We start from the raw sequence: 15132 nt of genomic DNA on the forward strand, positions 1-15132 counted from the left end.
AGTGAGCTGAAGATGTAAGAAACCTGTTAGTTTTCATATCCCTGTTAGCTGCCAAGGCATGTATGTTTAATTCAGTTTCTTCTGAAGTCATTTTGGAAGAGTCATTTTTAGTTCCAAATGTTGCAATTCAAGGCTGTATTGAGAAGACCTTGTCCTTAACTCTTTTTTTATTATTAAAGAAAATTTGAAACTTATGTTCACTTATGATTGAGCAAACATTTTATGTATTTCTACTGAGGTCAGCATACTGTTCTTCATTCCCTCCTATCCACTGACCTCCTTGTTTTTTTCACTTTGCTTATTGCTGCATTCCTGTTCTGCTGTCCTTCACCAAAGTCTCAGATATCCCAGGATATCTGTCCTCTGTCTTTGCTGTTTGGAAGAAATGCTCAGAAGAAAATGAGAATAAAACTGAGTTAGACCAAGATTCCGTTCAGCCCAGAATCCTGTTTCTGACAGCGGAAAGGGAGGCCTGTAGGAGCATGTTTAACACCTGGGCAGGTTTCTCTTGCAGTTCTCCAAACCATTTGCAGCCTTGGATCTTCCTCATCTGGAAGTGATTTCAGCATCCTGCCCTCTGCTGCTCTCTTCCTTTAGTTTGTCCCATGCTGGCTGTTGGCTTCTCTCATATGTGGGGAGTGTCATGCCAGGACATGTGTACACCACATGAAAAACAGGCTCTCCAGCTTTGCCCTGAACCCAAGTCATATCAGCTTTGGTGTTTCTTCTGCAAAGCTTTGTTTAGCTTGGGAAGGAAGGACTGGGGAGACTTTCCTGAGCTACATTTTTATTTTAAGGTTTTTTTTCTTCAGAGGGAATTTCAATGAAAAATTTGTTTCTGAAATTGAGATGGAATGAGATGTTCTGAGGTTTCTTCCATTCTGCTCTTCTTGCTTCCTTGCTCCTCTCTCTCACAAGACTTCTTTCCTACAGATGCATATCTCTAGCCGCTCCTGTGTGTTTCAGCTGAAGGCTGCTCTGAAGTTTTTCAGAATACTTGCATAACACCTGAAAATCCTCCAAGCTTGAGCACATGAGGATTACATTCCCAGCTGAGCAAATCAGTTAAACACGTGCTCAGGGCTGGATTTTCAGTTGTTACACAAGTATTCTCCATCCAAAAACTCCATCCTGCAAGTTGGTGTGCTTGTGTGAGCAGTCATGGTTCATTGTTTAAGTGCTTGGGCTCAAGTGGTTAAGTGTGAGGCCCTCAGTGCATTTCCTCCACAAAAAAAAAAGAATCTACTGATAGAGAGTTCATGGTTATATTTGCTTCCAGTGCCATTACTGGAAGAAGCTAGTCCTTGTGTTATGGCCCTAATCCCAAAAGGTCCTTAGCATCTCCTGCTTTGTATCTTAGTTTGAGCTGTGCAGAATCAAACCTGCTACTGGAAAAATGTAGCACAGACTTTCTCTGCCTGTGGGTCTGGGAAGTTGTGGGTGACTTCTGTTCAGTTTCTGCCACTGTCTGTCACTGTGAATGTAAGCAAATGGCTTCCTCTGTATCAATTGTGGTCACATAATTGCATCGACAGGAGAAGGAGAAGTTAATTTTTTTAGCAGGTGACTTGCAGACTGTTTGTGGAAAGTGCCACAGAGGAATTAAATAGCAGTCTGTGTGTATGTGCTTTTGATACACTTGGTGGAATATTTTCTAAGTCACTCTTATACTTGTATGGCTCTGGAAGATGAGCTGTGCATGCAGAAATTATCCTAGTTTCCATTAGACACAGGGAACTTGGTGGATAATTGGCAGCTAACTTAAGATATAATTTTAATTTTTGAAAATGCATGCTCTTTGTTCCATATTTTTTCTTAAAATTAGGAAGTAAATTGACTTTTACGTGGGTTACTTTGTTCAAAGCACTGCTGCTTTAAAAGGGTGCTAATAACCACAAAAATTCAGGAGCAAAATACGAGGTCTTTGATCCACAGTGTCTCTTCCTCATTGCCTTGCAAAACTGCCAATTTGGAGACCACTGGTGGAGTCTCTGACAACATTTCCCCAGGTATTTTGTGTTAGTGTTTTTAAATACTTTCAGAAACAATGGAGCCAAAATTATATTGGTAGATTATGTCTCTTAGGTCACCTTTTCTTATTGATGTAACCAACAAAACATTCATACCAGCCCCCCAAAAATGCATAACTAATGTTCAGCTGCACACAAATGTGGGTGACTTAATATGCAGTTCTGACATATTCAGAGTCAGATCATGAATAAATATTTGACTACTTGCTAATCAGATAGAAATGACTCTGAACGCTGGTTTTGACAGTGTTTTGTCATGCTGCCAGTAGGGGGAAAAAAAAAGCAAGACAGCTATCCAAAACAGTAGGTATAATACAGTATCTGTGTTACGTCATTCATGGTGTTTGCTCTGTTAAAACACACATATGCAGTGGATTTTGTGTTTTGTCACCAAGTGGGAATGGGGAAGGGATTCTGCCTTGATGACATGCTCATTGTTTCTGTAAGTAGAGTATTGCAAATGTCATTGGATACTTCAGAGCACTGCACCAAACTCGCAGTTTTAGAACAAGCATTAAATCTGCATACATTTCACAATCTGTGTAAATGGGAAAGAATTGTGTCTTGTGTTGCTTAGCAATGGTTTAATTGACTATATGACTACTACGTGAGCTTCTTGCATCGTAATATCTGGACTGAACAATCTCCCTGTTGTTTTTGCCCTTTGAAGGCCTTTTACTGAATTCTGTGGGAGCTTGTGTGCAAAATAGTTGGCAAAAAAGAAGCCTGCAAGTAGAGAATACACAAGAAACTAGAAATTAAAGTATTGCCTTGTATATTGGGTAGGTACCTAGAAAGCAAAAATCTGAAAGGAGTGGGATTGACAAATCTTCTGAAATTGCACCTGCAAAGATGAAGAATATATGGAGTTATTCACAAAATTAATTTTGGCGACTGGACTGTTAATTTCTAAAAATACAAATGCAATGTATTTTTAACTGCTAAGAGATTATATTGACTCCTATAGCCAGTTCAGGACTGCAATATTGTCTGTTTACATTGTTGGGGTTTTTTTAAGTGAGATAGTGGTGGTTTAAATATTAGATTACTAATACTAGATATATTCAGTAAAGTAGAATAAATGCTTATTTTACTTTGCAGAGAAGCTGGAACTCTTAATTAAGTTAAAGACAGAAAATTGACTGGCAATCCAGGAGTTACAAACTTCTTTATTTTTATTCAAGGGTGCTCTTTAATATGGAGCTATCCCTTAACACTGACAAGGGCAAGCTTAGTAAATACATGGAAACTGTTTCTCCACAACAGTTGTATGTGCTTGAATGTGGAAAGTGAACAGCAGATTTTAGAGTAATGTTACACTATTTGCCTTCTATATTTAGGAATAGTGATGATTTTGTCCATTAATGATTCTACTGTGTGTGCTTCAAATTGCTTTTTTGAAAAGTGAGGTGATCATGAACTCCTAAGGCTTCTGTGGAGCATTTTATGAGCAGCTCATACTTCTAAATTTTGATTTTTAAACTTTTGAGTTTTAAAGGTTAAGGGCAATTTATTTTAAAGGATGACAGTATTTTTTACTATGAAACATAGTTTATAGGCTTTTTATTTTTGTGGAAATTTCAAATTTGGAACAGTTTAAGTAGTTAAAGAGAATCTCATATTCTCCTAATTCTTAGAAGATAAACTAGGGTATTTTTTTGGAAGGACCTATAACAGCTCTGCTTGCATGGCTCTGATTGCAAGACAGAAGGCAAAGTGCTTTCCATTGATCATTTCAGCAAGGGCAGCAATCTCCCGCTCTCCTTTTCTTCTTCCTCTTTCATTCTGAAGCACAGTAGCAGCAAAAAGAAAGTATTGAGAAAGCTTCAACTGGGAGCAGGAATTGCTCTGCAGAGACCCAAGCCTGGAGACCCTGATTGTGCAGAGAAATGTCGCAGTTAGGAGGAGAATAGTCAGCTTGCCGTGGTCCAAATGGAGCTCTCTCTGCAAATAGCACTCGAGGTGAAGTGGAATAGGTCATTTAACTTCCCCTTTCCCTGCACAGGGAAAGCTGCTACGCCTTACAGCGTGCTGCCTGGAGGATTTTGAAAGGAGTTTTTCGTGTTGTTGGGATAGGGAGTGTGCTATGTCCTCTACATCAAGGTTTCCATCAGTAGGAAAGTGTCATTGGCTTCCTCAGGCAACAGATGAGATCCTTAAAATGCTAATGTTTCTGGGTTTTAAACTGACCACTGAAGGCATTTGCTCACTTAATGTGCAGTGGGCTGAAAGCTTGCAGTGTGCAGGAAAATCCGTGGGTGAAGTATGTCAGTGTGGCTGCAGTGTCTTTCTTGAGAAATACAAGGCAGCAGCAGCTCACACCAATTCCCCTCTTACGGCAGAACTGTGAACTGTGCTCTGCAGGAATAGCCAGAAACGCTTTCTGCATCTTTCACTGCCTTCTGCTCTTTGACTGCACTTCTGCCGTGAAGGTAACACAAATTTTTGCTGAGAAAACAGAGGGAGGGCAGTGAGCAGCAAGATACATGCACAGATTTCCCTTCCCCAGCTCTCCTGTGCAAGATTCTCTTAACAGGTTCTTTGTTAACAGGGCCCCAGGAAACGGTGAGTCCTCGTCTGGCGCCGCTTGCTCAGCACGTCTTTGCTTCTTGTGCTCCTTGTTTCACAGTCCTTAGAGCAGCTGGTGGTGACTGACCTGTCCCCCTACTCAGCCCCTGTCCCGTGAAGCCTCATCACCCCACTGCCATCAGAAGAGAGATTGCTTGTTGAGTGCAGCTCCTTTTGCTCCCCAGATATCCATCAGCTGCCTCTGAGGCAACACCAGTGGCATCCTCGCCTTGCCCAAGTGCAGATCCTTCTTTGAGTCTCATCCAAGGTCCTCTATGGCTGATAGAAGAGTTCTCTTGAATTTGGCTGCCTTTGAATCGGACTCTCCCCCTTCTTGTTGCTTAACAGCAGGCTCCTTTCCCAGCCAACTCAAAGTGGCTCCTCATGTGGAAAAACTGAAAATCGAGCAAAATCATTTCAGGGTTGTAGTTTTTTTTTCCCCCAGTTCTGTTCCAGTGGCCAGCATCCTTGTAATTGGAGTTGGACTGTAAGGAGCTCGGTCACACAGATCTCTTCCAGAAGTTAACTCATGGTCTTAGGTTGATTTTTTGCTGTGAACATGCCCAGCCGCATGTGAGGAAGGATGTGTGTGTAAGGCACCTTGTGTGCCAGTCATACTTCCCCCTGGGTCATGTGTTTTTCACACTGTGATTAATCACTGACTGTGTCTCTTGTGAATTTTACTCATTTCTTTGACTTCTTTCATTTACTTACAGAATGGGTTTTCTTAGAGAACTTTATTTAACATCTGTTTTATTCTTTCTGTTTGAAGAAACCGTTCCATCGTAAGATCAGTGATCACAGACCTGTGTAGTGTTAGCAATGACCACAAAATTAATAAAACTGGGGTGATGGGAACTCCTTAAAGCATGAAAATGAGTGTCATTCTCTCTACAAAGCTGAAGCTTTCCTCATGATGTTATGAAACTAAAAACAGCATGTCCCTGATAATTGGCTTTGAGGTTTTCCTTGCACATGGTAGGTATAGAAATGTAGGCCTCTTTCCTGAGTCTATTTGTGTTAAAGAAACGACACTTACAGCCTATTTTTGGCATGCAAAGTATTGCTTCTACTGTTGGTGTAACATGGATAACTGTTTATATCAGTTTTGGATAATGTGTCTCTTTAAAATATTTTCAGAATAGCTCTGAATTGGAACCTAAATCAAGTAGAGCATGCTGGTTTGGTTAGGAAATACTCTGAGTAGTGAATTTTTAATGCATAGTTTCCATCGATCTTACATGGCTGTAGGGAAAAAGAAATGCTTTGATAGGCTTCTGTACATTGTTGAGCTGGCAATTGATCTTGGTTGATTTTGCATGTTGTGACTGCTAATTAAGTAACTGGGATCAGTGTTTCATTTCAATTTTCTCTTCTCCTACAGTGTGACAAAATCAAGCAAGAACGAGATGAGGCTGTCAAAAAGCTGGAGGAGTTTCAGAAAAGTAAGCTGATAATATCAGTGTGATTTTCTTGATGTAGACAATTATGAACATAGTTCTGCATGCTCTACAGCAGTGTTAAGAATGCTGAGATTCAGGTCCATTTGCTGTTTTCCTTCAAAGCTGTGTTTAAGGAGCTAGTCCAGTGAGACTCTGCCCATATTCGGACTAAATGCTGTTACAGCATTTGTACTCTCTGGCACAGGTAGTCATTCTCAAGGTGCAAAGTGGTGAAAATACAGTGGTGCAAATGTGGCTCTATCTCACCTGGATTCTGCAAGTGACTTTTGGAATGATGCATGCTTGAAGTGAGTGGGATTTGATGCTGTTGCTGAGATTCCTAATAATAATAATGGCAGTTTTTTTCATGAAGGAGTAATAGTACGTTAAGCATAGACGCACCAGGAAAAGGTTTTAGGACAAACTGCTCTCATGTGGTAATTTTTAGTGCAAGTTCTATCTTGTCTGGACTGTGAGAATGTCAATATTCAGTTTTACACTTTCATGGTAATGGTTCTATTGAAACCGTATGGTGTCTGGAAGCAACAAAGCACATCTAATGGGAATGGAAGTATCCTAGTGGAATAGCTCCTTAGAAGAGACAATTACAATGGGATTGTGGTCTGTTATGTCTGGTTTGTGCCAGTACAGTGAACTGCACGGTGAAGCATCAGAAATGTGCATGAAGTTAATGCAGGAGAAGGAAATCACATGGTCTGTACTTTTGTGTGACTGTGTTAATAGAGGAATTTGCTCACTTCTGTTTTATAATAGTTGGTGTGATACAATTATGGAAAATAATCTAAAATCAACAGGAATTGTCTACTGCCTTAAATTATCTAGGTAACTGTTCTGTGAAGCAAGAATGTTCCCTAAGAAGGAAGTATAATTCCTCTGGAAAAACGGCTGCCTGTTTTGTTTTTGTTATGATATAAGGAATACTGGAGTGTGGCAGAAAATGTCAAGTAGTTAAGACTTAAAATTTGAGGTAATATTTGATGTTGTAAGATTTTATAGGTTTCTTTTATCTTCCTTTCACGTTTTTAAAGGACATACCTTGTAAACATAGTGATAAAATGCCAGGAATATTAGGATTTTAAAGCAATAATGGAGCCCATTATTTAAACGACAATATAAAAGGCAATTATATTGATGAAGAGCTACATTGGCTTTGTGTCTGTGAATAAACTTGGCCTGTACTCAGCTTCTATTTGTTCTCCTGGCATAAACACATATTGTGTGTGATTCCAGTTTAATGGGGCCCCGTTTGTATGCCAAGCAGCTGCATTTTAGGCCCTATTGCGTGATTTCATAGCTCTCTGAAAATTGGTTCTATTGAGCACAAGAGATAGAAGGTGGTGGTGGGGGGGAAAGCTTCAACACACAATCATTTCTTTTCAATTGGAGCCAGCAAGGTTGATGACAACATGACCATTGTGTTATAATGATAAGACCACTAAGGATCTGTACCTCTCATCAAGGCTTTCACACAACAGCAGATACAATTTAATTCACTGCTCTGTCAGCAGTGCTGATACTATTATGCCGTCTGTCTCCACAGTTATAATCACTGTCCTCCGAGAAATGCAGTTGAAATGATCTTGAGCAGTCAAAGAAACTCTCAATTAAGGCTGCCACTTCCAATGTGTCAGATTGTGTCTTATGCACTTGGTACAATTTTCACTTCCAATCCTGTTTATTTACAATGTCTACCAGTAATTACGCTTAACATGTCATTTAGTGAGGGTGCCCCTGCCAAGGAGATTGTTGGGTGCTGCAGTACCATTGAGGGGGAGTTTCTCGCAGTCAATGCCATCAGCGGCTTTTAGTCCCTGATGGGATGCAGTAGTAATGTTGATAATGCAAGTATCGTGCTCATCAAGTCATAATTAGATGCCACTCAAATGTGCCACTTGTAATAACAGTGTTGATTCATGTTTTCTCGGTGACTGCAACTACTAATTAGTTAAGTGGTTTTTGGTTGGCCTGCATTTGCTGCAGATTATTATTACCCCTGAAAAAAACTGTCAAGGTTAGAGATGTTTCAGGCCACTTAGTGCTTCTTTATGAATATTAATATTGACATAATAAGAACTTTGGACAGACTTAGGAAATAATATATTTTTTATATTTAATTTGGAAAGACTTTTTTCCCCTGAGTTAATCATAATTGCAGGTTAATTAAGTTTAAATGAACCAAGAGTAATCCCTAGTTCTGCCATGAGAGCCTGATCCTTGTTTCCTAACTTTAGCCTTGCTTGAGGCCATTAGATTCCTGTCTGTAAAATGGGAGCAGCTCTGTATCTCCACTGCTCCCTCATCCAGCCCAAAGCATCTCATTGCTGAGAGCTCCCAGGGCTCAGCAGAATAAAAACAGAAGAGATAGGTTCATGTACCACCTAAAACTTTTCCTCTCTCAAATTAAACGTAGCAGCTGGTGTGGCACACTTGGAGCAGGTAATTTCTCCATAGTCAGGAGAAATGGAAATAAAAAAGACAACCAAAGAAAGAGGTCTGGTTTCTCTCCTGTTAGAAGACTTCATGTGAATATAGTTTTTAGACCAAGATTTACCAATAGGCTCCCCTGCCTTTTCTTTTTTTGTAGATTTTGTGTCTTTCATGCAGCTACTCAGCAAACCAATGTGTTGCTGGTTTCCTCTGATAACAATAAAACTTTAACAATGAAACCTTCAGTTGATACTAAGTATAAAGCTGCATAAATAACATTTGTTGATGGCCTTCTTTTTCCTATCCTGAAGTCCTGTTTTATGGTCATTAAGATGACCTCTGTGTATCAAAGAGGGCTGAAATATCTCTCTTCAGTTTTTAGTCAAAACTCTTGGAAGAGGGCAAGGGGGCTTTTCTACCCAGTGGTATAAAATCACTAGGTTTTAAAGCTTATCTTGATGAAAAGGAAAGGAAATCCTATTAGAAAAAATCCTCTGTATTTACGCTATATTTTCCAGCCTTGTTCCTGCTTCAAAGTGTTGTTCAGCTGCAAATAGCTCCTTTCCGTGCATTGAAATCCTGACACTGGGCTGAGAAGGAATCTCTGCCATGCAGTGACTTGCAGAATTATGGTCCAGGCTGCTGCTTAGGATGGATGAGAGTGCCAGGAGCCAAGGGGGAATTGCATCCATGAGCCTGAGAAATGGAAAATTATTCTTGGGTTTTCTGCTTTGCTCCCCTGTGCAGCCTTAAACGTGTCCCTTAGAAAAAAGACTTTGAACACTAATAAAGTACATATGTACTGCTGGAAGTTAAGTGGAATGCAAGCCAAAATGTACCTATACTTTTAAATTTTTTCTGACTTGCATTGTTTTCCTGTGTTACAAAACAAGATTTGGTCCAGATTTTGTGAGTGTGTTGGAATCTTATGTTGTGGACAGTGAAGGTAGGTGAGACCGTGGTGCTTATTTTAGGGCCTGCTCAAGCACAGAGAGACTTCAAATAAGAAACGGACCAGAAAGTGAAAAGAAACTTTGTAATACACCTGTGTTAATCTTGCTGATTAAAAACACCAAGGATCCACTCTTCTGAAAATGTCTTGATGGCAGTCTTAAGGGATAATCCTAAAGATCTCATTCTGATTCCTCAAGTGTTAGTGAAATACAGATGAGGAATGAGGATGGTCAGGAAGGGTCCTGCTGGTCTTCTGCTTCCATAAGTTTATGCTCAGTTCTGCAGTTGCTCTAATGCTGCAAACATGGCTTGAGAGAATTGCTTAAAGAAACAAACCAAGTATTCAATGCTCAAAACAGTTCCTGTCCATGCAGATTATCTAAGGCACTTGTATTTGAAATGCTTACATTGAAAGTTAGCAAAAGGAGATGTGCTGTTTCTGATCATGGGAGGCATGTGTCAAACTCTGGAAAATACTGACTAATTTTTGAACTCTTCCCTTAGTTTCTCACATGGTTATTGAGGAAGTAAACTGTATTCAGAACCATCTTGAAATTGAGAAGACGTGCCGTGAAAGTGCTGAGGCTTTGGCTTCTAAGGTGAGAAGAATCATGGTGATGCTGTTTTATCTAATCTATTTATTCACCTATTTATCTCTTTATTTATTTAAAACTTGAGATTGTATGCATGACCCTTAATGTGTTTCTGTATAATCTTGTGGAGCTGTGAAATAGTTTGGAAGTGGCAAAAAACGAAAAGCCAGATGCGAGATGCAAAATATCATTCCTGCCTTTAAAGAAAAAGAATACCCATTTTAATGTAGTTTCTGTTTTCATGGACTAGCATCCTGATCTCTAGTTTTCATATGCATTTAGGTTAAATGGAAAATAAGTTTTAGAACTCCTCTGTGTGAAAACAATAATGAGCATTTCAGTGTCTAAATCAAATGGAAAAAGTCAACCACTGCATTACATTTCAGGTGATTATGAAAGCAAAGTGAGGGCCGGGGAAAGGTGACCTCCACTGCTCTGTTGATTGCGTCTAGTCTGATGAATTTAGCAAGTGTGTAATTTTCTATATTCCATCTCATCAGAAGTGCATTATTATTAAAGAATGTTTTTATCTCTCTTATATATTTTTGGTTGTGTAAAATGCATCTGAGCCACTTCATCAGAAAATGGATTACAGCAATTTTGAACCAAATTTCATTAGCAATGCTGACTGCCTTTTTTTTTTTCCTTTTCCCCCTTCCCCCCCATCCCATTCCCTGCCCAAAGTACATCCTTAGATATGGTAAAAATCACACCAGCAAGAAATCACTTTAATTTAGATGCATTAGCAATGTACTTTCTGGAGGTATTTACTTAATTGTTTGCATAATGACACTATATTAGAATTCATAAGATAGACAATCAGCATATAAGTAAGAAAATGAACACATTTATGCAACTTGTCTTCTTCTCTGCACTTTCCCTGTAATGCACGTACAAGGGCAGTTCAAAGACTCTCTTTACTCTGTGGGGCTGTTTGTCACTGTGAGCTGACTAAACCATGTAGGGTTCTTCACACCACTCTCCCCACTTGCTCACTTTCATTCTTTGGGAGTGAGATGAAAAAGATCCTTAGTAAATCTCACCTAGTTGAAGGGCTGAGGATAAGGGGATCAAAGATGATGGCTTAGGTAAAAATTCAGGGTCACATGAACTGTACAGTGTATGTTTTCTTTGAAGCTGCGTATTGGACTTCTGAAGTCAGTGTTGACTTTGACATATAGTGTCTCATTAGCAGGAAATTGAGTCTCATTTTTAAACCTGGGCACAGGGAATGCTTGGCTGGTTGGGTGGGCAGTCACCCTGACATTTACCTGAACACCCCTGAGGCTGTGCTGAGCGTACAGAGAGCTGCTGCTGTGGGGTGTCTGGATGCAGGACAGTGAAGGAGGGAATTAAACATTTGCAGTGGCTCCGGTTCAATTTTTCCTGATCAGACAGAGATGCCTTGCAGAATCTCTTCTGTACCATCCACCAACCAGTCATGTGTTTAAAGATCCAACCTAAAGTGGTTTTTGACTTGTGGTCTGACCCATAAAGAATTGGTTTATGAGATGGCTTTCATCTCATGTATGTTGACTCTACAGTAATAACTCAAAAGAATTCTGAGATAATACCGCTGTGACTACGAATATAGTAGTGGTAGTATTTGTAGTTTATAAGCAAAATAGGGCATAGGAGAAGGTAAGAGTTTTTATTTAACCAATTGATACAGCTGGGAAAACCAGGTGAGCTTTCAGGGACACAAACTCTTCTTCAGGTCATTCAGTTGGGACTCCTGGTACATGTTTAAAGGTGAGGAGCTGAAGCAGCTATCACAAAGCATGTGTAGCATTAAGTCAGCTTGATAACTGGTTTGATTGATTTGAACCTACACAATAGTAATTAAACAGAAGTACTAGAGAGGAAAAAAGGGCATGGATAAAGCATCATGTTGAATTCAAACCTCTCAGAGGAGAAAGTGGACAAGCATCCCATCTTCAAATCACTCTAATGTTGGATGGAACATGTAATCTAAGGTTACTTTGTCTTCTTTGTTTGATACATCTTTTAATGATAAAGCAAAAAAAAAGTTGACTTTTTCCTTGCCCAGCATCTTAAAGACAGACTAACTCGCTTCTTGCTGTTTGTCCTTCTCACCTTTCAGCTGAACAAAGAAAATAAGACCTTGAAAAGAATTAGTATGCTTTATATGGCCAAACTGGGCCCAGAAATTATCACCGAAGAGATTAACATTGATGAGGACGAATCATCCACGGATACAGAAGCTACCTCTGGATCATGCAATTCTGTGCACTGTCAGCAGCAAATAAAAGGTGAGCATTGTTGCTGATCCTACACCACCACTCAAGGCAGAAGTTGTCTTAAGAACAGCAGTGTTGGTTTGGACCAGAGGTTGGTCTGGTTCCAAGTCATGCTTCTGGGAGTGGTCAGAATCAAAGGATTTCCAGGAATGACTAAGAACATGGTGGGCTGGTAGTGTGTAACATAAATGGTGGGGGATATACAGCCTGCAGAGGAACTTAAATGCAGTAGGAAAATGAGATCTACCCAGCTAAGTGAGTTCAGTGCTACTGAGTCAGTAAAAGAAATATTTCCTAAGACCCTTAACAAGGTAAAAGTTAAGTAGAAGGACAAGGTCACTTTTAACTGCAATGTCATTATTTCAGAGCTTGTCAGACAGGACTCTCCATTTCTGTTTCCATTATGTACCTTCGTATGCACAAACTTCATTCATGTTCCAGAGCTATTACCAAACAAGCAGCTTAAAAAGGGACTGTTGTACTGGGTAAAACAGCAAAGCTTGAGAACATGGAAGTCTATTGATAAGACAGATCTGTGCTTTTTTTTCAGAAATTTCTGGTTCTTTTTTGAAAGCCAGTTTATATTTCCATCATCCAAAATCAGCCTTATTTCTCATCTCTGTGATGAAATCATCATGATTTTAGGTATTGTTGTGTCATAGTATCCAAAAGAGGGGAACACCCACATTCTGGATTGGGTGACAACAGAGATTAGGTGTTTAACTTCTTAAAAAAAAGCTTTCACTGTTTTTCAGACTGTAACTTAGAGTAGCAAATGATGTTTAAGTACAGATTTTCTGAACTTTCAGTATGACCTTGTCTTTTTGAGTGCAGCAGCCACAATGAAGTGGTACAAAGTATCACTGAGGAAAAACATGTACTGTAAAAATGCTTGTGAAAGAATCCCACCCAAGAAATAAGGTGTCACAGTACCCTTCTATAATCAGCAGATTTATACCCTATAGATGTAGGAAAAGAGGCAGCAAATGGTGTGATGCACACCATGCAACCCATGTGAATGAGAAATAAGACTCTGGAATACCTCCTGCCTTTTTTGGAGAAAGGTGTCAAGAGTGCATTTAGAGAGCAAACAAAGGTAGCAGATCTGATGGGAGCATTTTTAGGAGGGTAGCAGGGTCAAACTAGAGAAATACTGTAGAAAGGCTCTGATGTATCTGCTTTCTGTCTTGATGAACAATTCATTAAAGCATGAAAAGTGGTATTTCGGGCTCTTCTAAGTCCTTCAGCCTTCTCACCATTCAAGAATGTACTGAATGTTTCTTGGAATGCTTTCTTCCCTCCAACGACTTTATTCTGTAAGGATACATGAATAAGGCAGTAAAACCTGAGGCTCTCTGTGGTATGTGGATGTGCCTTCGTCTCTGGATGGTGAGGTTGATAGATGTGTTGTAAAACTAGAATTAATCCAGGTACCATGAATTTCAGTGAGACTTTTTTCCCCATTAATTTCTCTGGAGAGCACAAATCCTTAAAACGAACAATGTGTATCAAGAATCTTCTGGGAAAACGGGTCTTTTTATTTGCTTTAGAAAGTGTATGCCTTTGATTTAGAGGACAATAAATCTGAGGCTCCAGAACTGGGAGGGGGGATGCTGGTGTAGAATGGACGTTTCCAAGATGTGAGACCAAACAGAATGACATCCAGCATGTCATCATCATCTGCAATTGATTAGCCATAATTTTCTCAACCCATGGCTGGTGTTCAGTGAACAGCAGTGCTGTGAAATACTGGAAGCAGGTGGGGAATGAGAGCACTTACTGAAAGCTAATATATATCAATAAATTTTGATTTTTGTGGTGATTTTATGTTAACCTAAACCTTGATACATTATGTATGCAAACTGATCTCCTGTTAAGAAGTTATTATAATCAAATGTTTTATTCCATTGTGAATTTAATTTATTTCATATTTTAATAATTAAGGAACAAAAATTCTGAGGGGAAAATTACAAGCATTAGCTCTTCCATCAGTAAAGGTTATATTCTGACTCTGTTCACATAATGTTGCAAAGACTATAAATTGGCAGCTGTTCAGGACAATTTCTTCAGTGAAAACCTCCCAAGTACTAACTGCCTGTTGTTTTGTTTATTTCCCTTGTGACAAGAACTCACAATCCAAAAAGAATTGAAGTGCATTAATTTGTTTTAAAGGATGCCTCTTAAAAATTACTTTCTGCTGCCCCCATACCAGAGTCTCTGTGATGTGACAGTCTCCTGAGCAGGACTGAGGGCACTCTGCGGTGGCAGGATTGGCCCTGTTATAGCAGGAAATGAATCATTCAGAATGCAAATAAAGACAGCAGGACTGAACAAGGAGCTTACCTCAACAGAGTAAAGCTGAGACTGTGGCCCAGTTATAGATCTGTTACTTGACACTTAAGCAAAGCTCATAAATTATTGAGGATGTTCCTTGATTACAACTGATGCTGGATACATAGTTCAGGTGTTTCATACTCAGCTGTACTTGCACTGCCATGACATTTCCTTTGTTGTTGTTTTTCGAATAAAATATATTCTTCATTTCCTTCCTCAAACTGCAGAGCTGCGAGATCAAATCGTATCTGTTCATGAGGAAAAGAAGACCTTGGCCATCGAACTGGAAAACCTGAGGTGCAAACTTGCAGAAGTAATTGAAGAAGTATGTATTGTACCATGGAAGGCGAGACCATGTTAGCGTGGAGTCGGTACTTTCTGTATCTTATTCTGCTAAAAATGCTCAGTTGTGAAGTTAATTGAATACTGTCTAATCTCAAGTCCTGCCAGTGATGGATCACTTAGGGCATGTCCCTGGAAGGGACCCTCTACGTCACAGTCC

General features: G+C 39.6%; 1 protein-coding gene across 2 annotated transcripts in view; it reads left to right on the top strand.

Moving 5' to 3' along the window:
* SHTN1 (shootin 1) overlaps positions 1-15132 on the top strand; it is a 54412-nt gene that overhangs the window by 7402 nt on the left and 31878 nt on the right. For both annotated transcript variants that reach the window (XM_048311103.1, XM_048311102.1), the window contains exons 3-6: positions 5983-6043; positions 9947-10041; positions 12140-12308; positions 14858-14955. In XM_048311103.1, coding sequence (XP_048167060.1) covers positions 5983-6043; positions 9947-10041; positions 12140-12308; positions 14858-14955 — 423 coding nt within the window. The remainder of the gene's footprint in view (positions 1-5982; positions 6044-9946; positions 10042-12139; positions 12309-14857; positions 14956-15132) is intronic.

Source organism: Corvus hawaiiensis, chromosome 8 (genome assembly GCF_020740725.1).
Source record: "Corvus hawaiiensis isolate bCorHaw1 chromosome 8, bCorHaw1.pri.cur, whole genome shotgun sequence".
In the NCBI taxonomy this organism is placed as follows: Eukaryota; Metazoa; Chordata; class Aves; order Passeriformes; family Corvidae; genus Corvus; species Corvus hawaiiensis.